This window comes from Musa acuminata, chromosome BXJ3-8, assembly GCF_036884655.1.
Source record: "Musa acuminata AAA Group cultivar baxijiao chromosome BXJ3-8, Cavendish_Baxijiao_AAA, whole genome shotgun sequence".
NCBI classification, from domain to species: Eukaryota; Viridiplantae; Streptophyta; class Magnoliopsida; order Zingiberales; family Musaceae; genus Musa; species Musa acuminata.
The window spans coordinates 44,861,737-44,887,228 of record NC_088356.1 but is presented as its reverse complement, the minus strand read 5'-3'; the positions used below and the strand labels follow the sequence as shown (position 1 = coordinate 44,887,228).

Here is a 25,492-nt window from a genome sequence, read left to right as displayed (position 1 = left end):
GTCTTCAGCATTCATTGCTTTTGTGGTTCTACTCCACGTGGTTTTGTTCTTCGCTCACTTACGCCATCTACGACAATTTGAGAAAATCTTCATTCTTGATCTAGATGCTTCTTCATGCTTGATACTCTTCGGCGCTACTCCACATGGTTTTGTTCCTTGCTCACTCACCATCTTCGACAATTTGAAAATGTCTTCATTCTTGATCTAGATGTTTCTCCTGCTACTCTTTGGCAGTGATGCTGCTTCTTCAATAGTTGTATGGCCCATTCTTCTAGACATAAAAAGTTTGAGGAGCTACATACCTCAGTATGCCTCTGAAGCAATTAGGTGGTTGAGATTTTTTACTTAGATCTGCCGTCTGCTGAATGGTTAGTAACCTGCAACATGAAAGGTCAGACAACTTAAACTTCAGATAACTGGAGCTGCATTCGTCCTTTTTCCCTTCAGTTTGCTTGTGCATTGTCAAAGTAAAGGACTATGATGTATAGGGGAGGTTTTTTTTTTTTTTTCTATTCACAAATAATTTGAGTCTGCAAAGTATTTTTGCTTTAAGAAACAATTTAAATTGTTGCTGTGCCCTTTTGTGGAGGTCCCCAGGTTCAATGTTGTTTGGGCTATTTTGTGCTGGAACACCTTGTCAGGTGCTTGGCAGGAGTTCTCACTTTTAACTTTCATTATGTGGCTCTAGGGTTTTGACCTACAGAGTGACTCATTACAGAGTGACTCATCGATCTCCCTTGTTGTTTATATGGGATTCATTCTAGATCCTATGCTTCAAGAATCCTGTTGCTTGTTCATTTTCATTAAATCTGAACAAGCTAAAGGCCTTTTGCTAGCCTGTATTGACTTGTTGCTCTTTAGACTTTTTTTTCTACTCTTTTCTAACATGAGTACCCTTCTTGGGACTTTTTCTTTTTTCTTTTTTTACTGTGAATTTTTATTTTTGTTTCAATTGATAGTCAAATTATCCAATCTGCATTTGGTTTTCTACTTGATATTAATATCCTGCAGTGAGCTATGATATATGCATAGTTCTTCGTTTTTGCTTGTTTAAAATATCCGTATTCGCTCAATCGATTTGTCTCCCAACAATGCTTCAGGATTGTGGTTTGCTTTTTTATGTTTAGAGGCACAAATTTTGATGAAAGTATTGCACATTCTTTCCTCTATATTCTTCTTCATTCTTACAACCCCTGAGGCCATTCTATCTGTTGCTTTTGTTCTCTACTGTTATGTTGAGCAACCTCACACCGAATGCGTGCTTTTTATTGTACTCTTTGGTCAATTGGTGTTCTCGCAAGCATTGGTTAATTGCCTCATAAAACTAACCTTTGGTGGGCACATTCTGGACCTTGTAGTGAGATGGGGTTTACCACCAACAAAACTTGCTGAAAGATGCCCCTCATGGTTATATACGTGTATAGGCTGAAAGTTTTTGACTATTATTGGAATGATGATTAAACTATATTTAGTTTTTAGGTATGTATGTATTCCTGTCAAAATTGTGGGTAATAAAAAAATACTTATATTTCTAAATTTGGATTAAATGGGTTAAATACGAAACACACTGACTTCGGAGGAATGCATATGCAATGTTGCCTCACGAAAGAGTTGGTATGTTTCTACATCCACAATGAATGATTCATCGTAAGGCGGGTATTGCTTATAACGTTACATCTGTCGGCCCCACATGCCGATTGTTATAAACAACATGTCTCTTACTGGTCTCCACCGCCTCAACCGTCATCTTGTTTATAACGGTTCATCTATCATGACGGCTGTTATAAATAACATGTCTCTTTGGGGCGAGGGAGGGGGAGGGGGTGCTTCACGATCCGCATAACCCCTCTTTTGTCTCTCTCATGGCCGCCGCGGAAGGAACTGGGTGGGTCAAAATATCAGCCACTGCCTTAGCAATAGCGGCAGTGGCGGCCATCGTCACAGGTAAAGACTACCATCGCTCTCACTCCGCTGAATCCCTGGAAGAATATTAAGATCCCCGATCCCTTCAGGTTCATTCTTCAATCAGAAGGCGCGGCGGTTGGCGTCCCGAATCCGAGAGCTCGAGGCCTCCCTCGCCGCAGCCCTCGAGAAGAGCGCTTCGGAGAGGCGTGGAAGAACCCGCGCTCAACAGGTTGACGTCGTTGATTCCTTCTTGCTTTCCCGCTAATCGTATGGTAATTGTAATGCGCTTCGTATGTGTGGATCGAGCCTATTAGGCATTGCGGAATGCTTTTACGCAGCAGAGCTCTGATGGATCCAAGCAGGCTGCTGCTTCAGCTTACCCCATGGCTCCCATCGGCACTGTCCGGTCCTGCTTCTCTACCAGGTGCTAAAGTTGAATGCACTAGCTTTGACTTAAGTATAGCGGATGGATGTTGGAGGTCCTGTCGTGAGTTCTCTTTGTTGTGGTCTGGTTTTGTTTCGTGGGAAAAGAAAGGTTTTTGTAGTATTACTTTGACGATAATTTTCAGAAACTTAAACATTTCACTATTGGGCGATTTTTCTCATGCATTGTACTAGAAAAAAGACAGTGCTTGTTGTGAGAGAGACTGAAGTATAGTTAAGAGGCTTCATTTCTTTGGTGATCTGCATATACAACATGCACTGCTTGGAGTATTATAGTAGTTTCACCAATATATAAATCAAGAATGTATTATTTGGCGTCCATCCTTATAGATGCAAAGTGAATTTGGATTCCAGAAATTTATAAGAAACTAATCTTCCTATCTTTGTGCAGAAATGGTACACCAAGGCAACCTTTGCTTGTTCCACTTGCTAGAGCATGCTTGGTGTTTGACGCAGGTCGAGTTCCTAAAGAAGCTCTTGAAGGCCTAGCTGAATACTCTCATTGCTGGATCCTCTATGTATTTCATTTGAATACCGACCTTGATAAACTGTGGAGGGAACCATCTAGATCCAAGTTCAAGGCAAAGGTATCTTTTCCTATTTTAGAGTTTTGTGCCTTAGCTACATTCCCCATATGTTGTTTCATGTTATTTGATAGGTTAGAGTGCCTAGATTAAAAGGCGGTAAAATGGGTGTCTTGGCTACTAGATCTCCACACAGGCCTTGTCCTATTGGGCTCACTGTTGCCAAGGTAATGTAGCAAAGCAAATAATTGGGCTTTTACCGATTCCCTGTTTCAGTGATGTTTATAATTTTCACTGTTTCCTTGATATGCTTGTTCAAATGGATAATTTTGAAGTTACTAAAAATAACAAACAACTAATCATTTCAAATTATTCATAGACATAAAAATGGCTGTTACTTGTAATGGATTTCCTTGAATAATTGGTAGATGGTAGATTCAAACTAACCGTCGGAATTGGTAAAGATATGTATGTATGAGTTACTTTCTTGGAGTATGTGCTATAGTCTCTGTTAGGGTAATGATTCAATTATATGACCCACAAACCATAATCACCCAAGCATGAATAAGTGCTAAGATGACTCTTGGTTTTGTCAAGGTGTACAATGACAAAAACAAAAGGCTTTAGCATGACTTTCTATTGCAATCAGATTTCTAACATTTTAGTATCTTTCTGTGTTAAACTAACCTGTGTTTTTTACTGCAAATCTTTTTGGAATTACCCATGAATGGCTGTAGCCTATTTGTTTCATATTTCCTAGGTTTACTTTAATTTCTTGTGTCAAGTAAATGTCAATGTTTTTGAATTTGGTGCTCACTTGGTTTTGAGTAAGTCAAGATTTAGTCAAGCTGATTTTTAGTAAGTCAAGATTATGATACTGTTGATACTTGATATGTGCTAAAAGAGGCAAGTCTAAGTTTTTTTCCTCCAGGGATGCTTGTGAATCACACTTTGTCATGTGCCACTTGAGATTTTAGATACTTTAGAGCGTGCCTTGTTGTGTATGTGTGTGTATATATGTATATGTGTATGCATGTATGTGTGTGTGTATGCATGCATGGAGCCAAATTAAAAAAATTCTGATTAGGAAATCTGAAATCTATAGTTATTAGATCCGTAGGTAACATGATTTAAATGTATGCTTCTTCTGATGTTTTTTCTGTGATATTAGGTTCATTGATAGAATTTCTTTCCCTTATGGTTTTTAACCAGAAAATGGCTAATGCCTAAAGTTGTGCCTTGCTTCACTTGATATTTTCTAGGTTGAGGCTTTAGATGGACATGCACTTTTGCTTTCTGGTGTAGATTTGGTTGATGGCACGGTATACATTTGGACTTTTTCGTTCTACATTATATGTTTGCCTTTTTATTTTAGTACACTGATGTTGCTTGGGTATTAATTTGGCAGTTTTAATTATGAACTAGTGCTTATGGCTTGACCTTGATCAACAGCCGGTGCTTGATATTAAACCTTATCTGCCGTATTCTGATAGCATACAAGGTGCAACTGTTCCAAACTGGGTAAAGGTACTCCATTGCAATGTGGTTATGATTTATGAGTAGCTAACATGACTTTTTTTAATGTCATACAATGGCTGCAATTGTTTTTATTGGCTTTCTCAAGGTGCATCATAAAGTTTTTGTTGACATAGCACAATCTTTCCTGAACAAGATTGCATCTAGCTCAAATGTTTAGTATACACCACACAAATGTCAGAATTTAGGTTCTTTTCTGATGACCTGACAAATTGCATATTGTGCTAAGAATCCAAGAAAGCAATCACATACAAATTGGAAATTAGCCTTTGAGAATCTTAAACATGTGGTTTATCAATTGCAAACCACCCTGGTTCAGTTGAGTTCCTGGTCCATCCTAGTGCCATATGTGTCGCTTAGAAATTATCATTCACACTTAAGGGAATTGTTTGCAACGTTTTGTAATCAAAGGTTTCATTGAGAAAATAGAAAACCGGGTTTAACAGAATTTTAGTCTTGTTGTCATATTATGTACTCCATTCATGTAATGAAGCTAAATGTTGATATCTGTTAGATGCATGAATAATGGGCTTCTTATTCTTGTTATTACTGAATTTTTTGGATGAGAACTTCTCAATTTTCTATATTTTTTTACATCATTTGCAATTTGTGCAGGCAGATAGTATGCTAGCTGTGGCATCTGTTAACTTCTCTCCAGATTTTAGTTCTTCACTCTCAGGTTGCTGGATGCAAGCTGTAAGTTATCTGTAGTCAATGAAAACCTTTTCATTCTTTGGTGTTATTTATCTTCATTTCTCACCACCGTCTAGATGCCTGGTGTAAGCTATTTATTACCATTAGAAACATTTGCTTGAAAACATGTAATTAAACAGTTTATTAGTGTCTCATATGGTTGTGCATGGAACCCATGGGCAAGAGGGCCTCTAAGAAAACTATGGGCTTCAACTTGTCTATTAAGAGGAATATTGTTATAGCAGCAAGTTTTTTTTTTTTTTTTTAAAGATAGCAGCAAGTTATAAGTGAAGAGCTATGCTGCAGATGTTGTCTGCTTGTGGTTTGATCAGAAACTTTTGCTTCGAACCTGGAAAATTGACCTTTTTGCTAAAGCAAACTAAAAGCTAAGATTGTACTGTACCTCTTAACGATACATGTCCTTGTGCTCTATATCCATACTGGTTGAAAGTGTCTCGTGTTTCTGAAATGGTCTAATGAAAGTCTTTGACCACATGAACCTTTTCTTATGATACCCTGGTTATGCTGCATGTCTATCGAACACAGTAGTTGGATTGGCCACCAATTATGTGCTTGTTCTCATTATGGAGTTTCTCTTTGCATCTTACCACCTGAAAGCCTTATATGTATGATCTGGGAAAACCAAAGCTTAACTAGGTTTCGTCTAAATAGTTGTTCATTGATGTTTGTTTCTCTGTTCCAGGCAAAACAATCACTATACGCTTCTCAGGATGAGTTCCAAGACTTGATCAAGGAGCTTCTTTCTTGGGATATAAGGTCACTGTCTCAACTAAACCACCCTCACAATGTGTCCATGGAAAATGAGAGCCACGATGTTGCTAGAGGATTAGAAGATATTGGTGATGAAGAAACCTGTCAGATTCTTACTGAGAAGCCTGCCTCATCCTCACTTGGTGACGTAATATATCACCTTGTCGTGGAAGAAATTGACATCTCATATAGAATTGATGATAGCTCGAACATTTTGGTTGAGAAAGCATCATCAGTTTTCTCTAATGACAGAAATAGTTGTCACTACTACAACTACACAATGTGGAAGAATAAGCTGAGCATCCAAGATCATTCTGCAACAAACCTTCAAAGAGTAGAAATGCAGGAAGGAAGGTATGTTCAGTTTAACCGAAAGACTGGGTAACGAGTGCTCTTAGTGTTTCTTAGTATAATCAAAGTTTCTATTAACTGTTATAGCTCCTGATTTGGTTTTCGGTTTGATCAAAAGGTGGAGCTGCAAGTTGTCTTGTATTTCAATACGAACGATACAAATAAACGTCCTCGATGCCAATTTTTGCCTATTTATTGTTATCACTTGGGGACATAGCCCATTGTTATATAAATTTTCTTCGGAAATGTTCCCCAGCTGGTGTGTTTTATGACCAAGTATCGGCTCCTTTTCGATGTATCAAATGTCTTTGTTGACCATTCCACTGCTTATCCTATAAGACCCGTTTGTTTGATTGAATGTAAGTAGTGGATGAATCAGTTATCATATCGGATATGTTAGAGAGTTTCAAGTTGAAAAATATATTTACCATACAGTATTTACTGAATCAACGTACAGGAGGAGGATCATTTGACTTTGGTTTGAATCTCGATAGAGTCATTTATTCTTTTAATTAAAATCAGTGAGTCAAATAAAAAATGAAACTAAACCAATAGTTTCAGTTTCAAAATCGAAGCTTGTGATTCCAGAACAAAAACCCAAACCACCTGAATTCGATTCGATTATGATTTCAAATTTGGTAGAACCTTCACCAGAAAGATGGCTTGATGTGCACTAACTATCCTTTGAAAACGGAACGATGCATGTGTGTTGGTTTAGCCTTCACCACTATGTGTGCATGTGAGCTATGAAATGGATGTGAGCAGCAAAAGGTTTCTTCTGTCCCAGAATACTCGAATCAGCTTCTGTTCATAACGAATCCATTCCCCATCAGATGTAATGCGAGAGGCAACCTAACATGGACAAACTCACACGCAAATGGGACAACACTACCAAGAAGATTGCACACCGTTCTTGGACACCATATAGATTCTTGCAAATCCCTAAACGTCGTACTCTTGTGAACCGAGAGCTGAAGCTGAATCCCAAGACACCATCGTCGACTCATCCTCGAAACCGTCGACAATCCACCAATCTGTGCTCTCCTTTTCACCGTACACTTCTCTGCAACAGTCTAAGCCAGCGAGCTCGTGCTCTTGATGCCCTGCGAAGGACGAGGAGTGGTTGCAGTAGAGCAAGTCATCGAGCTCATCAGCTTGAAGATCTGCAGTCACAGCATCGAAGCTCGAGGTTGAAGTCTCCACGCTGAGGCTTCCTCCGGTTGAAGCCGAGTGAAACCCTAGCGCTGAACGCTCTACTTCTCCTCGTGTACTTGCGCTCTCGGACTTTAAGATGCCAGATCTCATTTGGAAACCAGCTTGATGCGTAGAGTCTGTGGAGATGCTTGGGAGAATTGATCTGTCTCCTGGTGGCTGGTGGTTGGGCCATGGCTCAGGGTTGCTGCAGAAGGAGAAGGGGGAGCTGAGGAGGCCTTGGAGATGCATCCTCTCGAGAGCTGATGCAGGTAGGGTTGGAACATGGTTGATGCGGAGGGGTGGTTCTTTTCGCTTGCCGAATAGTTTCTTCTGTAGCTTGGTGTTCCAGTAGTTCTTGACATCATTGTCTGTTCTTCCTGGAAGTTGGGCTGCAATTATTGACCACCTAAAGCAGAAGATCTGAGTCTTGATTAGACACATCACTTCATCATCAAATCATCAAAACAATATAGTTTGAGCAGAGAGAGAGAGAGAGAGAGAGAGAGAGAGAGAGAGAGAGAAGAAGAAGAAGAAGAAGATCACTTTATCAAGAAAATAATGTATTCTAAATCTGGAGGAGAAAGTAAAGAAGAAGCAGGAAGAGAGAGAGAGAGAGAGAGAGAGATGAATGAATGAATCACCTGCTCCCAATACTTATGTAGAGGCTACAGATTCTTTGATCTTCTTCTTCTGTAAAACCACCACGTTTGATGTCTGGTCTTAAATAGTTTAGCCATCTCAGTCTGCAGCTTTTGCCACACCTTTTCAATCCTGCAAAACTAACACTCATCAAAATTCACATATATACATAAAAAAAGTTCTGGGAAGGTTTCTTCTCATAAAACTCTACAACATTTCTCAGACCCAGTCATGAATAAGATCAGAAGACAACTTTAGCTATGATTGGCTCCATCTCTATGTAATCATACTTATGATATTCTCTCTTGGATGAACAGCTCTGCATCAGAAATTATATGAATGCAAACCTTAAACAAGAAGCTGGCAGTACTCTATATAAACTGGCCATCCATGATCTCAAGAAAACCATACACACACAGCATGCATGATAACATGTACTCTATATATGAACTCTCCATGTTTTTTCCTCTTTAAGAATCTAAGATGATCCATCTCCTTTTATATATATATATATGTATACACACACACACACCCCCATATGACTTAATCTTTTCCTAGAGAAGAAAAATAATCAAATGCCAAAGCATCTAGTTAATAAGGGTTTGTGGATGTAACAAACCAATCTTATGAGGCAGTGCAATCCAATTTCCTCCAGTTCCATTCTCTTCAATGTAAGCCTTGAGCTTTGCATCCTCTTCAGGAGACCATGGTCCCTTCTTCACAATAGCCTTGTCACAGCATGGGGCTCTGCCCATCTCTCTCTCTCTCTCTCTCTCTCTAAACAACCCAAAGGGAACCTGTCTCTTGCCTTGGGTGGAGAACAACCAAGGAAGGTGAGGCAAGCTTTATAGGAAGACACTAATAAAGAAAGATGAATAATGTGATGCTGAGTGCATAAGATCTAGGGTCTGATTTAGTCAATGTTCTTTGCTATCTTTCCAAATTAAAATTAGTTTTCATATCTTAAAATTTTCCACCTCTACCAAAAAAGGAATCACAAATCTTATTGAGATTGCCACAGTCCATCATGCATGCTAAGCTTTCAGAGAGATCTACACAACTCCAGCAGAAGCTTGCCTTGATCATATATCTCTTTAAATGTTGGATACAAGACCTGATGGAAATAATGGGTTGTATGGCCCACTAAGAGAAGTTTGACTTGAGCTACTGAACCTAAGAAAAGTTCTATTAATGAATGCATTGTGATGGGTGCATGATTGGCCACCTCAAAAATAATTTAGATTCTCATTTGATTTGTGATCTGAAAGCTTCTGTACAATAATCTGCATTATTTTTATGATAATATATTGGATGACTCATTATGCCTATTTATATATATTTAGCACCTAAATTATATACTTAAAACTTTGACATCAGTACTTTAGTTGTTCATTATGAAGTCATTCCAAAGATTTCTGTTCCTAACTAATCAAGATTCATGATTAGATTATTTGTGACCGTACTATGTTTTGACTTGTGGAGATGGAGGAGTTGTGGTTGATCACCAGTTTATGAGACAAATGTCTGGGTTTGTGACACATACATCATCTACCTTGAGCTTTACTCAATCAATGCATGCATAGATATTAGTGGCTAAGTATGCAGATAGAATCACCCACTTAAAGTTTGGTTAATTGATTAGTCATTGGACTGAGTGTAACCTATTTTCTTTTACCAAAGAAAATTATATATATATATATATATAAACTTAAAATAAGTCTGAAACAATCATTATGGTTTGCATCATTAGGAACCAACATCTCTAAGACAGAAGTGAGTGTAAGCTGTTTTGTTTTACCAAAGAAAATTAAAAATATATATATTAAATAAGTCTGAAACAACCATTATGGTTTGCATCATTAGGAACCAACATCTCTAAGACAGGAGGCAGTTCAGCATACCAAATAAGTGTCAGCTTGCATTTTTACATGATTTGAAAGCTAATTTGCTGACTGATTTCCCTCCCAATAGATACAGATAATATTTCATTCTAAAAATTGAGTACATATGAAAAATGCATCCTTAGCTGTATTCAAAACTCCCCAATTTTGGAAAATAGATTGACCATGATAAGAAAATCTGGATCCTTAATTATATAAGCTATTTTTCCTTATATATACATTAAATTGTGATGACTTTAACTATATTAGGTAGATTATGTGGATCTCTTCTTCTCATTAAGTTTTGTTAATGTATATCTTTATGAAAAACTACCTATAGTCAGATCATATACAAGTGATACTTTAAAAGAATTATTGACATCATATTGTAATATCAAATTAGAAATCCAATCTATTTTTTATAACCATTGAAAGCATGCAAGTTATACCAACCTAGTAGTCTTATCTCTATAAGAGATTATTTCCATCACTTGAATCCTGCTCACCAACATGAAGATTCAACCTCTGCAACCAAACAACCAAACAAATCAATCAACAAACATCATGTCTGACCAACAATCCAATCATCCAATGGTCCATTTGCATCACAATCATTTTGAAGAAACTAACACTAAATATGCCCATTCTGATTGCTTTTTCCTACCATTCAAAAAGAGTAAGAATGAAGAGGCCCAAGTAGAAAACATCTCCTCCCCTTCCTTCTTAAATTTTTGGACAAGTGGATTAGGGCCTCTCCATTTAAAAAGTGTGTGTAATTGAGAGTGCCAAATTTTCATTTTTTTAGTACTAAAATTTTTTTTAATAAAAAACTTTAGCTTTTGACCTTGACATATTTTTTGATACAGGGGGTAGAAGACCCCAATAGACAGTCCTCATTGCAGTAATGATGGAATTAATTATATTGAAGGTGAAGACTTGGATATAAGCAATCCACCAAAAGGAGGGGATGCAAATAATCTTCCTTTTGTTCTTGCCTTGAACTTCGAACCGTTTAGGTGTGTTCTGGCATCAGCAATAAGACTCTCTTTGTTTATAGGGCAGGAGAAGTGCTACAGAGTAGCCGATCCAAACTCTCACAACAGGCATCCAAGGTGGCTATATATCCACTTGTTCTTCTCATCTATCTATGACCATAAACCTTTTATTTTGGTCATAGTTCTCAGATTGGAAGTTGGTCTAAGTACAAAATAAGACATCCATTATGAACAAAATAGTTAAGTTGGATTCTGATATGTAGAAACCCATGCCTTTTAGCTGAAGTCAATAAAACTATACAGGAACTTGATTTCTGTTCTTTAAGCTTCTACTTATTCCTTGCTGAAACTAAGGAGAAAAAAGCCACTCCAAAGAGTGTGGCATTGTTTTGTTTCATGTTCAATCACATATAGAGTCTAGGAGACAAAAGATTTGAGACCTGGCATGCTAAGACAAGTATATAAATCAAGTAGAATAGGAAGAAAGGAATAACTCATCACATTGTGACCTCTAGAAATCACCTAAACAAATTCTCTATAAGCCTCTCAGGGTAACTCCTTAAAGAATGGGCAAAGATTCAATGAAGACTAATAATACTAGGTTGCTCAAGTGGTCTTGTCGGGCACCTGTAAGATTTGTGTGAAGCTCATTATTTAGTTCCGCTTGAGTAAGTGATAGTGAGTGATTCTAAAAGATGATCTGCTTTGCCCCTTACCTATCAATGCACAAATTAATTGAATAGATGTTGCAAGATGATTTACTAGTTAGGATACCAGTTTCACTTTGCCACCAGCAGTCTCCCAGAAAGAATCAACTCAGCTAGCTGATATGTTAAACCCATGATGCAGCTTGAGGCTCTCTGTATCATAGTAGTTTTCCTGCATTGTCAAAGCCTGACACTGATAAATTTCATATTTAATTAGGGTTTGCTTAGCTCAGCCTAGTGCTTGAATTGTATTCTTTCTGGCAAAAATATAATGAAGATTAAATAAATTTAAAGGATACCATAATGCTTTTTCTTGAAAGAATGTTGCAGTGGTAAACAAGCAAGTCTGATGTTTATCAACAGATAAAAGTAGGATTGAAAAGGAGACGATCATCATATATCCCAAAAGGCAAGATTCACTTCAGAAAGAAGAAACGCAACAGTTAAACTGATGCACCAGAAGACAGATATCCTTTTAAATCTTACATTTGTCATCTTCTAACTTCTTATTTAATAATTAAACAAACAAATTACTAGAAAGAAGGTCTAGGTCTAAGAATTTATATCAAATGAACAGAAACCTGCATCAAACAACTGCAAGAGAGATAAAGGAAATGCATGTGCAAGAATCTTCCAAGAACTATAATGTTCATGAAAGTGCAAGAATCTTTAGAGAGACACAGAGAACAGGACCAATCTGTCCTCTCCCCGTGATAAGAATGGGATCTTGTCAATCTGAATGAAAAATTCATAGCTTTTATGTAAAAGTAAAACAACGCTAGTGAAAAACAATAATGTATATTATCAATCTGAATAAAAAAAAATTCAGTTTTTATGTGGAAAAATAATATAACACTACCGAAAGGTAAAATTTGAATGTTGTCAAACAGCATGAAGACAATAAAGATAATCTCAATAATAACGAGATGGTATTCATGGTAAATAACTCATGGGGTGAGAATGCGCTTGTTAATTTGAGCATAAAACCATCTATCTCAATCTCCTAGATCCAACCGGACCAACCGCATATGATAGACATTCCCATTCTTGTTCCAGACTAAATCACTCATAACAGATGTTCCTTTGTTGATTACTATATATTTGATATTTGATGATAATACAAAGCATTGATTCAAATTTACACAAATCAGTTGCAGGTGATAATCTATTTTTGAAGCAAAGTATAACTATCACGTTACAAGCATCAAATAGGTTCCATACACTTTGCAGATCTAAGCCCATAACTCCTTACTGTCAAATACAAACCAAATATTAGGCTTACATCAAGATAGAAATTAAGAACATTGACTTCCAATTGCATGTCAGTAATATATGCATGATGTACCACTTACGATCAATATTCACATATAAGATCAATATCCATAGATAAATTCCCAACAGGAAAACTCAATAGAGAAGGTAGAACTGAGACATACGAAGCTGCAAAGCTGCCTCTAGATGATGGACTAGCTTCTTGGTGCTCAATCATCATAGAAATGAGATCCGTTCCTGCCATATCAGTATATATAGTACAGTCAACAAAGATAAAAGCCAAGGCAATCAAGAAGAGGTAACCTAGTCCCATCTAATACATCTTTGGCTTCACTAATTCTTTAAAGTTAAATGGTATTTTATTGGTTTTACGAACATCTACTGACAAAGAAATTTAAATGATAAAGCTTCATGCTCTGAAAAATACAGCCCCTAGAATATCCAAGAACTAGAAAATAAAGTTCTACTACTACCTGTAGTGTCCGGCGATCAGACGTCTTGCAAGTTCATTGTTGGTTTCAACAAATCTGTACTCTTGTGTATTTACAGATCTTGTAGACTTGAACCATCAGAGCTTCAATGGTGACTGCTTCTTCTTCTGCTTCCTCTTGAGCTCTGCCGGTTTCTTGAACCGCTATGAAGTACATTACAAGATATACAGGAGGAGGTCACCACCAGTTGACCCTGCTATGAGGAAAATCTTCATGGTCATCTATCCCCATGCTCGATAACACAATCACCTAAACCACTCCATTTGGTACATCTGAATGTACATCTCTGAAGACTGCTGAAGGTTATCCCAATCAAGTCGCCGTGCAGGATCTATCTCTGAAGGGCCTGAATGGGGTTGTTTCATCTGAGCATGCTTCTGCAGCTCAGTCAAGTTGCCAATTTATGAACAGTGTTTCTTTTCACAGCATCGACGGGACTCATCGATAACAGCCCACCAAGTTACATCTCCTCTACATAGTGGGCAGGCTGATCGGCTGCTGGAGTTAGAAAAAGTGTCTTGAATGCATACCATTGAAGCCCCATCTGTAGTGATGTAACTTTCACAACACTAGGCACCACATATGCACTTATGAACCGGTCAAGACAATTTGAATGAGTCTAATCAGTACCACACACGAAAGGCCCAATATGGCGAGGAAAATCCAAGCAGATTGTGCAAGCCACATCTTCCCAGTTACAATCCACTCATATACCCTCTAGATTCAAAGAACAGGGGTTGGTGTCAAAATCCTTCCGGTCAGAGGTGCACAAAAAGCCATGCCTATGTTTTCTATAACAATCTTTCTGTTCAATGGACATAGACAACGTATACTTTAAGGATCTGAATGATGTCATCCAAAAGAGAAACAATTCGGAAGATTGGGCTTTACCAAAAGAAAAAGCATATGTATAATGTAAAAACAACATAATCTGAGCCATTAAAGTATTAAAATCGAAAAGGCAGGCCATTGAAATATTGATAGATGCACATAGAACTCATCAAGAACTGGCCATCTGGAGATCACAAATAGCCAAATCTCCCTTCCACTAGGTTTTAATCTACAAAACCGACACCCCTACATGCCTCAATCATTCAACCTCGCACCAAGACACAGATGCAAGATAAGAGCCGATAGTCGAATCAAAAGGTGTCAGATATACAATTATTTATCTAAAAGAATTCATCTGCAAACTCAACCCGCAAAAACCTAAAATAAGAGCCGACTGTCCAACTAGGAGGCGACCAACGTCAACAAACTTAAGTGAACACCGACCATCGAGAATCCATATGCTAAACGTGATAAAGGCATCGGTCGAAATCGAATTCACCAATTCACGCAGCCAAACCAAATGTAATCAACCAAATAGATCGCGCAATACAGTACAAAAAGAATACCGATATCAATTAAAGTCACAGACAGAATAATAATATCAAAGAGAGATTTTTCTCGAATTCGTTGTAGGAAAATAAAGCAGAAACAGAATAAGTTTAACCCTAGAAGCGGCAACAAGCGGAGGAAAGCGAGAACTGACCTCGTCGAAGATTCCGCCAGAGAGTTGGCGGGGGTTGAAGTAGAAACTCAAACCCTAACACCTGAATCCCTTCCCTTCTGCGTGCGGGAAAAGGTCAAGTAATGAGGACGGAGGACGGAGGACGGAGAGGAGAGCCTGCAAAATTAAAAGAAGCCCTTTTATCACTGAATATTATGATTTTTTTTGGCAAAATAAAAAAGTGATAAACCATTACACTTTTATTTATGTAATTTTTTTTAATCTACATTAACTTATATCTCAATTAATGAAAGGAATATACATTGAGGGAAAAGTAGATGTAAAAACAAAAAAAAAGATGTTAGAATTTTCTAACTCTATTAGAATATACAAGCTAAAATCCTATCTGATGAACAAAAAAAAAAATTATAGATCATGAATTTTTATGCTAAAAAAAATTGTAGTTTCCAAGGAACATCCTATTTATGTTAGAATTTTCATTTCCAGTGAGATACTACCACACAAGATTAAATTAGAAGATTAAATATTATTGAATCATTTGTCAATGTGCCATTAAGAAGATATATTGATTCTTTTAAATCTCATTAAACTGAACTGTAGCCCATTAGCTACACTTCTACATTTGAATTGCATGTTCTTTTTGTTTTCTTGAAGTAGGTATCTTTGATCACTTTAAACACTCTTCTCAACCACTTAATCCAATAGACATTGGATTTCTGACCATCCAATGATTAATTCACTACTACTGAACTTTAAAATGAACATATGAACTTTATGAATTTAGCATACATTAGCACATTAGCCACCAAGAGTCCTAAATATTATTGGTGGCAGTCCTTCCAGTGTAAACCATCAATAGAATTGCCATGGGTGTATAAACAGTTTCCAACCCATTTCACTTGTATAGGATTATCATTAATCAGTTTATTTACAAGTATGATCACTTAGTTTTACATGGATCTCTTATTCCAAAGTTTGTAGGAAGTCTTCATACATCTATTTTGATGAAAGATATATGATTTCCTCTTCAATGAGATAGTTTTCTTTTACCAAATGGATTTTGGTAAGAGTCAGCAACAGCATGGATTCTTATTCCTAATGTTTGTAAGAAGACCTCATACATCTGCTTTAGTTAAAGATACATAATTTCCTTATCTATGTGATAGATTTTCTTTTACCAGATGGATTTTGGTAAGAATCAGCAACAGAATCTTTTTTTTTTTGTCTGATATTTTTCAATGATTAATCATTCCACATAAACTAAGACTTATTTGGGACTATTAAAATCATGATCAGCTGTTCTCATCATCTCTGATCTCTCACTGTTGCAAATTTTTTGTCTCAAGGCTACTGTAAAATGTTGGGTTTTGTCTGCTACCAGAGGTTGCATTCTTTGACTAGTTGTTGTTTGAATAGTCAAGAAGAAGAGAACAATCTGCTGTGGATTAAAGTAACTTTCATTTAGAAAACTGTCTATATCAGATACCATCAATAATTATGTAAACGAGACAAACCTGAATGATGCACTCTTAGCTGCTCTCTGCTTCCTTTGGTTGATATGCTTTTTACCTAATCCATAAGGACAGAAAAATATGTGGACTGGAAGTAAATTTCATGTAGAAAATTATTTATCTACAGACCCTCAATTATTGGGAGACAAACCTGTGTTTCTTCTCAAAGTTGGGTTTTATTGCAGGAACACAGAAGATGAAGGAAGAGTAAGTGGAAGAAGAAGAAGAAGAAGAAGAAGAAGAAGAAGAAGAAGAAGCATCTGCAGTAGCTGAACACTGAACAAGCTGGTAGGTTTTATCTTCTGGCCTCATCACTTCCTTTCCTTTGAGAAACTCTCTTATTTCTTTCTTTCACCAGAAACTAAAATCTGGTCAGATGGAACAGATACTTTTTTCAGCATAGTGAGCTATAAACTTGCAGAAAAAAGTTTGCCAATTGACATGGTAATGGCTTCTGATTCATCACAACTGCAACTCAAATGGTTGCTGACACTCTATTTTTAGGTATGAAGGAGATTTTGTCACAATAGAAATTGAATCTAAGCAATAAATCTTTAGCAGTAGAACTTGAATCCAGGCAATACTACTTGATCACTGAAGGATGAGTTTGTGAACTAAATGAGAAAAACTGAGACTTACCTCTAGTCAGGATCAGATGCAGTGTTTGTGGATCCATGATGCAAATTCCAGGGCTTGGACCACAATAGATTGATACTTGGGCATCTTCTAGGAAGACTTCTTATAAATCTTCTCACTTGGTGAAAAGGATGCCATGTTTGTTGATGCCATGATCTCCTTGTTAAATCAGCTTGTTGGTGAATCAAATAAATTCATTCTCAAAATTAAACTATAAAGATAAGCAGCCAAAAGTCATTCTTTTATGTTCTTTTCTCTTTTTAGCAAAAGGGAAGGATAAGCTTAATAGTTCAGTACTTAACTGAAGTGAATCTGATAATACTTGCCAAGGCTACATGAATAGATACTTATTCTTGAGGATGGGACAATTAGCACATCAAATCTGAGGTACGTATCGATCTTAATCTATTTATCAAGTGTCTCACAGAATGAGTTACCTCAACAGCTCAATCCTGTCGACTTTGTCAGATATGCCGAATTCTCCGACCAACTCTTCGGCTTCTTCGAATTCGAATGGCCTATCTGTTCCTGTCATAATAAGTGAGTTTTCTCTCTATCTTTCTTTCCTGAAATCAAACAAGGAGCTTCTTCTACTTAGCTTTTTCTTGTCTGAATCTTCGTTGGACAGCAATTGTGGTATTGTGTGGAGTAGTACAAATTGTGGTAGTTATTTTGATCATAAGATGTGTGCAAAAGATCATCAGGTCTTCGACCAATTCAAGAGTGATGACACCCAGTGGCTCAACTCCATCTTCCATGTACAAGGAATCAAGGATTGAAATGGAACCGATGGAAGAGTTCCTCCATAACATCCTTAAAGACAAGCCCATGAGGTTTACACCTCAGAATCTAGTGGATTTCACGCAGAATTATGTGGAGAAGTTGGGTTCTGGTGGTAATGGAGCAGTCTACAAAGGACAGTTTCCGGATGGCACACATGTAGCAGTAAAAGTCCTCCATGGAACCTCGGGCAAGAAGGAAGAGGAGCAGTTCATGGCGGAAATCGGCACCATAGGCAAAACGTACCATATCAACCTGGTCAAACTCTATGGCTTCTGCTTCGATAAAACAGTGAAGGCACTGGTCTACGAGTTCATGGAGAATGGATCACTAGACCAACACCTCTTCGACCACAAATGTAGAATCGAGTGGGCAAAGCTGTACGAGATCGCGACCGGGACGGCAAAGGGAATCAGATACCTGCATGAGGAATGCCAGCAGAAGATCGTGCACTACGACATCAAACCAGCAAACATTCTTCTGACGCCAGATTTCCTCCCCAAGGTTGCTGATTTCGGGTTGGCAAAGCTCTGCGACAGGAAGAAGAACACTAAGCCGACAGGAGGAGGAGGAGGAGGCAGGGGAACTCCGGGCTATGCCGCACCAGAGATGTGGTTGCCATTGCCTGTGACTCACAAGTGCGACGTCTACAGCTTCGGCATGCTTCTGCTTGAGATACTGGGGAAGCGGAGGAACTATGACGCGAAGCAGGTTGAGAGCCGGGAGTGGTTCCCCATCTGGGCGTGGCGGAAGTACGAACAAGGTGAGATGGAGAGCATGTTGTCGGCGTGCGGGATCGAAGAGGAAGACCGAGAGAAAGCAGAGAGGATGTTTCAAGTGGCGTTAAGGTGCATCCAGTATCAGCCGGAATCCAGGCCTGCGATGAACTGCGTCGTCAAGATGTTGGAGTGGAAGCAACAGATTCCTGCTGTAGATAACCCGTTTGAGCACATGAACACCGACGGCTCGAGCTCAGCTCTGTGGAGTTCGATCACAAGCACAACATACTCGAGTAGCAGAGCGACCGGCAAAGATGACACTGAAGTGAGCGGTTCATCATGATCAGATTACACACCCAAGCATTATGATTCTGTCCAAGAATCATGAAGTAGTTCTGTAACTATGATCATGAGAATATAACTTGGTTGCACCAAGAACACTTCTGTGCTTGCATGCACCTCTTTATCCAGTTCATGTAATTCTCTTCCTGTGTGTCCTCTTTCATGTGTAATGTACCCAAGGAAAGATACCAACAGTTGACTGCAAGATTCTCTTCTGCCAGAAGAAGATCTATTAGCTTCGGCGCCTGTTGATTCCTCTCAAAAACCACGGTGAGTTAATCTTCTGCAACAACTTGACCATAAGATTAACGAACTAGATCGAATCGAAGTACCCAATAAATGATTTGTAACACCTAAACAAGGTCAACCAGCATTCTATATAAGCATGTGATTTGCTAGCAAAGCTGATTCCTCTTCGAATTCCAAGCATGAATCCAAGCGATGATGGAAATGCATGACCTCAGGGTTCAAAATGTGCATGTCCGAGGAAGAAGAGGTGGAACCAGCAAGGTAATCATGCCTTTGCTGATTTGGGTGGCAGACTACACAAAGCAAGTTGAATGAACTCATCACCCCCTTTTATATCCATAGTATTTAGGAGTGATTGAATGACTTGCTTTTGTTTTGATTTGATGTTACAGTATTACTTTGCCTTGACTTCCTGCTGGTCATCAAGTTAGTGTTGTAATAACAGCAACCAGCTGCAGACATTCTTTGCCAAAGTATGAAAATCTATTGCACTATTTCATGTCTTCAATCAGAGGAGAATTCATCTGTTCTTACACTTTTATAGGATTTACTTGTACTATGATCAGAAACAACTCATGGCCTAGTTTTGTAGTGGGAATTAAAAGCTGCAGAACATGTATCCTATTGATGGTAAATGCAAATAATTCTCCAATGATATTTCTCTGCTACCACATTTTTATTAGAACAAAAAGCTTGCATTTAGAGAAACAAATTATGCATAATTTTATGAGGTGTATTTGTCTTCATAGATACTAAAAATCATCAAGAAGTCATACGATATTACTTACTTGAAACAAGACATGTCTTGGACATTCTGAAACAGTTGTGGGCAGGAAGAGCTCAAGCAACATTGTTGCTTCCAGCTGAATTGTTTATGACATTGATCCAAACCACAAACTCCAGGAGTAATTAAGATGATAAAACTAAACTTAGCAAGAACAGCAAGTAATGCCATTGGCAGAGAAAACGATTGCTTGCAATTGTAATAATTTTGATGACTGGTTTACCAAGTGCATGCACAAAAATGCCACCAGGTGAAAGTACAGACTTGGTAACATATCCAGTTGCCAAAAATATTCGCCTCCATGATTGGACCCTATATCTGAGAAATCTGCATGATGGCATTATATGGTAGCAGCACTACAGTCATTAAGGAAGGCTCACATGAGCATGGCCACTGTCATACGCTTGGTGTTTAACCATATACGTCTTCGGTCTTCATAATTCCCACATCGATGTTGGAGAAGCTTTCCTACAATAAATGCAGATGGAAAGATTTAGAAAAGCATCGACACAAAGGAAGAAATGGAGATCCAACATCACCTAATTATTAAAATATCAGGCAGCTAGCTCTTTGCTGACAACCTCCTTTGGTTTACCAACTTTCTTCTCCTGCAATGAAGAAGTTGTGGAATATCAGCATACCACGGAATTTATTTATCCAAAAACAAATCACAATTCAAAAAGAGATCAAGTAAATAAATTGCATTATGCCTCATTTAAAAAAAAATATATGCATGACAAGGCGAACAAAAGCAAAGAAACACAAAGAGCAGGCATTTTGACTATCTTTTGTAATTTGTTTAAATATTATATAAGATAATATTTGCTACAGAGTATGAAGAAGGTTGAAGAAATTAAGACATATGAAAAAGAGGGCAAGCATCAATCACTGAATTTGTGGCACTAAAGCATGTGCACTAAGTCCAGCTATGAGCCGTTTTGAATTAAGACATGTAAAACAAAACCTCTTCGTTATGCCAAGGCCTTTATTAAGGTCATCTTATATCTTGAGGTGTCCATCTAATATATCAGGAACCTAATAATATTGTCGTCTTGTGTCACAAACAAGGATTTCTCTCTCAGATTGCCTTCTAAGATGACAAAGCCACCGTAAGTTTCTATCACTCTAAAACACTCAATGTTTAAATCAGATAGCCAATAAGATCTAATACCAAAGTACTAACTTCAGCTGTGCTTTGTTTACCATGCAAAAGCACAGTAAATCTATGCCTGTCCCTAGCTTTTCCTGCCTCGTGATTCTAAATCAGCCAAAAGCAAATCAACATGACAAGCAAAACACAAAGTCTCAGAAAATGCAGTGTGAAACAGTCAAACTTGCCTACTATTAAAACCGGCCTGTTCTTTTTTCTAAAAATAAATACAGTGCTTAGAAATACTTGTGATAACAAATTTGTCTCCACTTAAACATTCATAAGCATACCAAATTATATGTCCATCTGTACCTAATTCTCTCTATAAAAAATTCTTAGAACTACTAAAGTCAAAACATCCATCCCGGCTGCCCGGCAACCCACATCTTTCTCCACCTCTTCAAACACAGACTAGAAACATAAGAAAAGAGTAACTTGAAACAGGACAAACTAGCATCTAAAAATTTTATTACTAGCTACTGAAATTCCTGCCAGCATCAATATTATAACCTAACCTCAAAAAGTTAACAAAATGCAACATGACAAGTTAAAGATAAGTATAGATCCAACAATTCCTGAAGTATTATAAACTAACCTAAAAAAAGTTAACAAAATGCAACATGACAAGTTAAAGATAACTATAGATCCAACAATTCCTGAAGGTATCTGACATTTGAGAAGGTCTATAAAGTAAAATGTTGTTCTTCACATCCAAACCTGAACATTCCCATAGATCTAAACACCCAACAGGGGGCCATATATTAAACTAGATGAATGAAAAATAAAGCAGAGAGTCATCTACTTGAAGTAAAAGTAATAATAAAAATAATAATAAAACCCAGGAACCTGTAGACCACAGGAAAAGGGCGCTAACCTTTCCATTATTCTCGTAGTAATCGTTCAACGCCCACTGATACTTCGACTGGTCCAATCCAAACCAATCCGCCAAGCGCTCATCGAAGCTTGAATGCACTAGAAATGAAAACCATGAAAGCACCAAACTTTCAGAACCCCTCATTCGAAGAAACTCCCGGAAAACAACCAAATAAAACCTAAAATCTCAACAAGAAGGTACCATCTTGGACTTTAGCGACGGCGTCCCAGAAGAATCCGAACACGGACCCGGACGACTTGGTCGCCGGCTTATCGAACTGCAGCGGGGGGACCTGCACCGGGGGCATTGATGCCGGCACCGTGAACAGCGAAGGGACAGACTTCTCCGGCAACGGGGTGACTTTTCCAGGGCTGGCGCTCTGGGACCTGGGAGTCTCGGGGAGCTTCGGGGACGGCGAATAGGTAGCTTTCTCCGGGAAAGGAGCCACCTTTCCAAGGCTGGCGCTCTGGGGTTCAAGAGCCTCGGAAGGCTTCGGGGTGCGCGGAGGGGTGATGAACACTGTGTACCTCCCGACCTTGCCGATCACCGGAGGCGGCGGGGCCTCTCGCACCAGCGCGGAGGCCATGGCGGAGGAAGAGAAGGGCAAGTAATGGAGGAGCGACTTGTGGTGTTAGGGTTTCAGGGGGAGAGGAGAAGGGCAAGATGAGGCATTGGACTGGCAGAACCCAGTCACCATTCGTGTAGCAAAGAAGGCGTTCGAGCTTTCAAACGGTCTATGAGGCTTTTCTTTTTCTTCCTTCGCTTTTCTGCTGCGTGCCGACCAAAGGAGAGACCACTGTCGCCGAATCTTAAGATCATTCCACCCATCACCCTTGTACCCGTTCCTCACCGTTTCATTACTAGACAATTCAATTAATCCCACACCAATCGCAACAGAGGTAGCACTAGTGTAAGTACTTACTGAGTACATAATAATTAATCCATGGATACATCGGGTTTCGAAAACTAAAGCTGCAAGGCCGCTTCGGCGGATAATGGACTTAGCGTTGCAATAAATACCAATTATGCCACTATCTACACTTGGTCTCGCGCTGGCGTTGTAAAGGTAGTGGGTGAGAGCTTGGTAAATTAGAGATTGGCTGTAGGGGTTTCCGGTAATTTGGTAAGCACGATAGATAAGACGCTTGTCGCATTTATATTATCACGAGTAAGGCGCCAACTGTCAGACTCGGACACGAGGAAGACCGACGTGTTGTGTTGTCTTTGACCGAAGGTGTGTTGTCTCGCGGAGGAGAATACATGGGCGTTGATTCTGTTAGGCGAAATTATAATTCCTACAAAATTAGTAACTCTTTTATTTATTTCATATGTATATATATATATATATATATATATATATATATATTATTTATTAAATGACATTGAAGCTCCATTTATTATGGATGATTTAAATACTATGTATTTAAATTAATAATTTTACCATATAATTTATAAATTTAAATTTAGCAATAAGAAATAAATAATAAATTAGATTGACAAAGGATAAAATTAAAAAAAATATTTCACTCATATTTTTATTAAAAATAGAGTGTCGATCGAGTTGTATGTTCGATCGAATAGATCGATAATAATATATTTACATGTGTTATTCGATTTAAATATCCAATTATGACTTGGAATTATCAAGTTAGACCAATATTTTTAAGTGGATCTAACAATCACATCCATTTACTCTTAAAATCTTTTCAAGAACATCACAGCCTCTATGCCTAGAGTTTTCACCCTTTTCTTACTTTCATTTATTTTTATCTTCTCTAATATTTGAAGAGATTATTATTTTTTGGATCGTAATAAACTAACTAACCTTACTCGGTATGAATCAAAATCTTGAACTAAAATATTTCATAATTCTCAAAGTTATTGAGTGACACAGGCTTTTTCTTATTGAATCAATGAGGATTAGAGGACAATGGCATGGCTTTTGCCAAAGAATGGGGACACCCAAGGAAGCTGGTCTACTTTGGTAAAGAGACAAGGTTTCAATCACTGGTAATCTCTCTTCTTGTGCTCAGCTTTTTTGGTATCAGCTAATCATATCTTCTTTGCTTTCCCAACAATAACACAAAGCTAAATTGAACTTTCTTTACCTTTCTTTCTTCCCTCTCAGCCAACTTTAATAGAGGGTAAGGATTATTGGACGTAATCAACCATTCATATAAAGAAATCTTGGTAATCCCTACCAGGATTATTGGAGGGTAAGGACTAATTGTTTTATTAGGGAGGGGGAGAAATCTTGATATAAAGAAAAAAAAATCGTAAATCGATAATATGATTTATATGATTTGGTAATCCCTACCTATATAAAACTCAAATTTATTTATTATATGATATCAATAAAATCCAAAGTATGAAATTCTTTGTATATCTTATCATGTAAATCATTAAAAAAAAAAATTTCGTCATCCTCTCTATCTCACTATTGAAGAAAACTCTAACAATAATCGAGGTATTCTTTTTTTTTTATACTTCGTCTCGCTCTTCAAGATATTGAGATATATAAAGTATTTATATGATAATTAAACCCTAATCTCCATGGGATTTCTTTCCATACATAATTTTTTTCCTCAAGTGATTCGATTCCGATTATGACTCAAAAATGCATTCTTACACTCGATAAAATCCTTTTTTATGGAAAAGAAACAATAGCAAACCTCTGCATGACAAAGTTGCTGAATCTGTCATTGTGAAGGAACTCCACCAGCACATCAGTAGTAGCATCCATCACTGTACATAAATTTGTTGCTTTCACTGGACTAAATTGTTATGTAATCTAAAAAACCCCACTGAGCTAATTGACTTGCTTGATTGAGAGAATGAAAAAAATACATCAGATAGAAACTGATGCAACTGGCAATTGATCTTTCATGTTCTTGCACAGATGAGGGATTACCTTTTGATGGAGCTTGTTCAGATTAACAATTAAGTCATGAAGGTTTGTTTGACTAGGTGAGCATGCAGGCTGCAGCAATGGCAGTCTGCTGACATCTAACACAGACACTAAGGAATCAACCAGTCATTAGTTCAGATGTGATGAATCAACCTCAGGCAGTCTCACTGTAGAGCAATCAGACACTTGTTCACCTCAAAATCATCATTCCATTCAGCAGTCATCATAAGACTGAATGCAGATTCTGGAAGAGACTTTGAACACATAGCATTCAACTCTTTTCAGTGGAAGTTATGCAATTTTATACTCTGTGAAGATCACAACAATTTTGTCTACATGACTTTACATATATAGCATTGGATATAATTTTCCCTTTTAAGTGAATTATTTACTTAAGAAATACACCATAATTATATGTATGAATTAGTTCATGATTCCAAACCTGTATGTAATAAATTATTTATATGTTATATTTTAGTTGAAATCGAATCAGTGACGTTCTTATTAGATCATAGAGAAAGGTCTCAATCTCCTCATTTTATAATTCAATATAATTGTTTGTATCGTCAAAATTATAATTACTTTTCATTTTCTTTACCGGTGTGACAATGTTATATACTTGAA

At 37.7% G+C, this 25,492-nt stretch overlaps 4 protein-coding genes across 16 annotated transcripts; 2 read left to right on the top strand and 2 right to left on the bottom strand.

Moving 5' to 3' along the window:
* Positions 1-5: 5 nt before the first annotated feature.
* LOC135644739 (uncharacterized) lies at positions 6-6,500 on the top strand. The gene is made up of 11 exons (XM_065162608.1): positions 6-146; positions 235-1,944; positions 2,013-2,134; positions 2,220-2,329; positions 2,741-2,936; positions 3,008-3,100; positions 4,136-4,195; positions 4,326-4,400; positions 5,025-5,105; positions 5,806-6,227; positions 6,343-6,500. The coding sequence occupies exons 2-11, from the start codon at positions 1,863-1,865 to the stop codon at positions 6,494-6,496; spliced, it is 1,395 nt and encodes a 464-aa protein (XP_065018680.1). The 5' UTR covers positions 6-146; positions 235-1,862; the 3' UTR covers positions 6,497-6,500.
* A 482-nt stretch (positions 6,501-6,982) lies between these two features.
* Positions 6,983-15,074, bottom strand: LOC135586540 (transcription factor MYB36-like). Of its 3 annotated transcripts, none has more exons than XM_065162612.1 (8): positions 14,937-15,074; positions 13,382-14,207; positions 13,076-13,148; positions 11,707-11,811; positions 10,391-10,462; positions 8,677-8,865; positions 8,060-8,189; positions 6,983-7,824 (listed from the first exon to the last, which is right to left on the bottom strand). In XM_065162612.1, exons 6-8 carry the CDS (start codon positions 8,810-8,812, stop codon positions 7,167-7,169), a joined length of 924 nt encoding a protein of 307 aa, XP_065018684.1. In that variant the 5' UTR covers positions 8,813-8,865; positions 10,391-10,462; positions 11,707-11,811; positions 13,076-13,148; positions 13,382-14,207; positions 14,937-15,074; the 3' UTR covers positions 6,983-7,166. The 3 variants fall into 3 exon arrangements, with proteins under 3 accessions (XP_065018684.1, XP_065018681.1, XP_065018683.1); XM_065162609.1 differs by having other exon boundaries at positions 13,385-14,207; XM_065162611.1 differs by having other exon boundaries at positions 13,385-14,119; positions 14,937-15,066.
* Positions 15,075-16,573: 1,499 nt separating this feature from the next.
* LOC103996333 (G-type lectin S-receptor-like serine/threonine-protein kinase At1g34300) lies at positions 16,574-19,138 on the top strand. Of its 11 annotated transcripts, none has more exons than XM_065165160.1 (4): positions 16,582-16,714; positions 17,327-17,449; positions 17,531-17,602; positions 17,691-19,138. In XM_065165160.1, exons 3-4 carry the CDS (start codon positions 17,533-17,535, stop codon positions 18,902-18,904), a joined length of 1,284 nt encoding a protein of 427 aa, XP_065021232.1. In that variant the 5' UTR covers positions 16,582-16,714; positions 17,327-17,449; positions 17,531-17,532; the 3' UTR covers positions 18,905-19,138. The 11 variants fall into 11 exon arrangements, with proteins under 11 accessions (XP_009415515.2, XP_065021230.1, XP_065021232.1 ...); XM_065165157.1 differs by having other exon boundaries at positions 16,582-16,930; XM_065165154.1 differs by adding an exon at positions 16,812-16,930 and having other exon boundaries at positions 16,611-16,714; positions 17,327-17,602.
* Positions 19,139-20,106: 968 nt separating this feature from the next.
* LOC135644503 (proline-rich receptor-like protein kinase PERK9) lies at positions 20,107-22,695 on the bottom strand. Its single transcript, XM_065162128.1, has 4 exons — positions 22,162-22,695; positions 21,961-22,058; positions 20,476-20,544; positions 20,107-20,404 (listed from the first exon to the last, which is right to left on the bottom strand). Exons 1-3 carry the CDS (start codon positions 22,544-22,546, stop codon positions 20,491-20,493), a joined length of 537 nt encoding a protein of 178 aa, XP_065018200.1. The 5' UTR covers positions 22,547-22,695; the 3' UTR covers positions 20,107-20,404; positions 20,476-20,490.
* Positions 22,696-25,492: the final 2,797 nt, after the last annotated feature.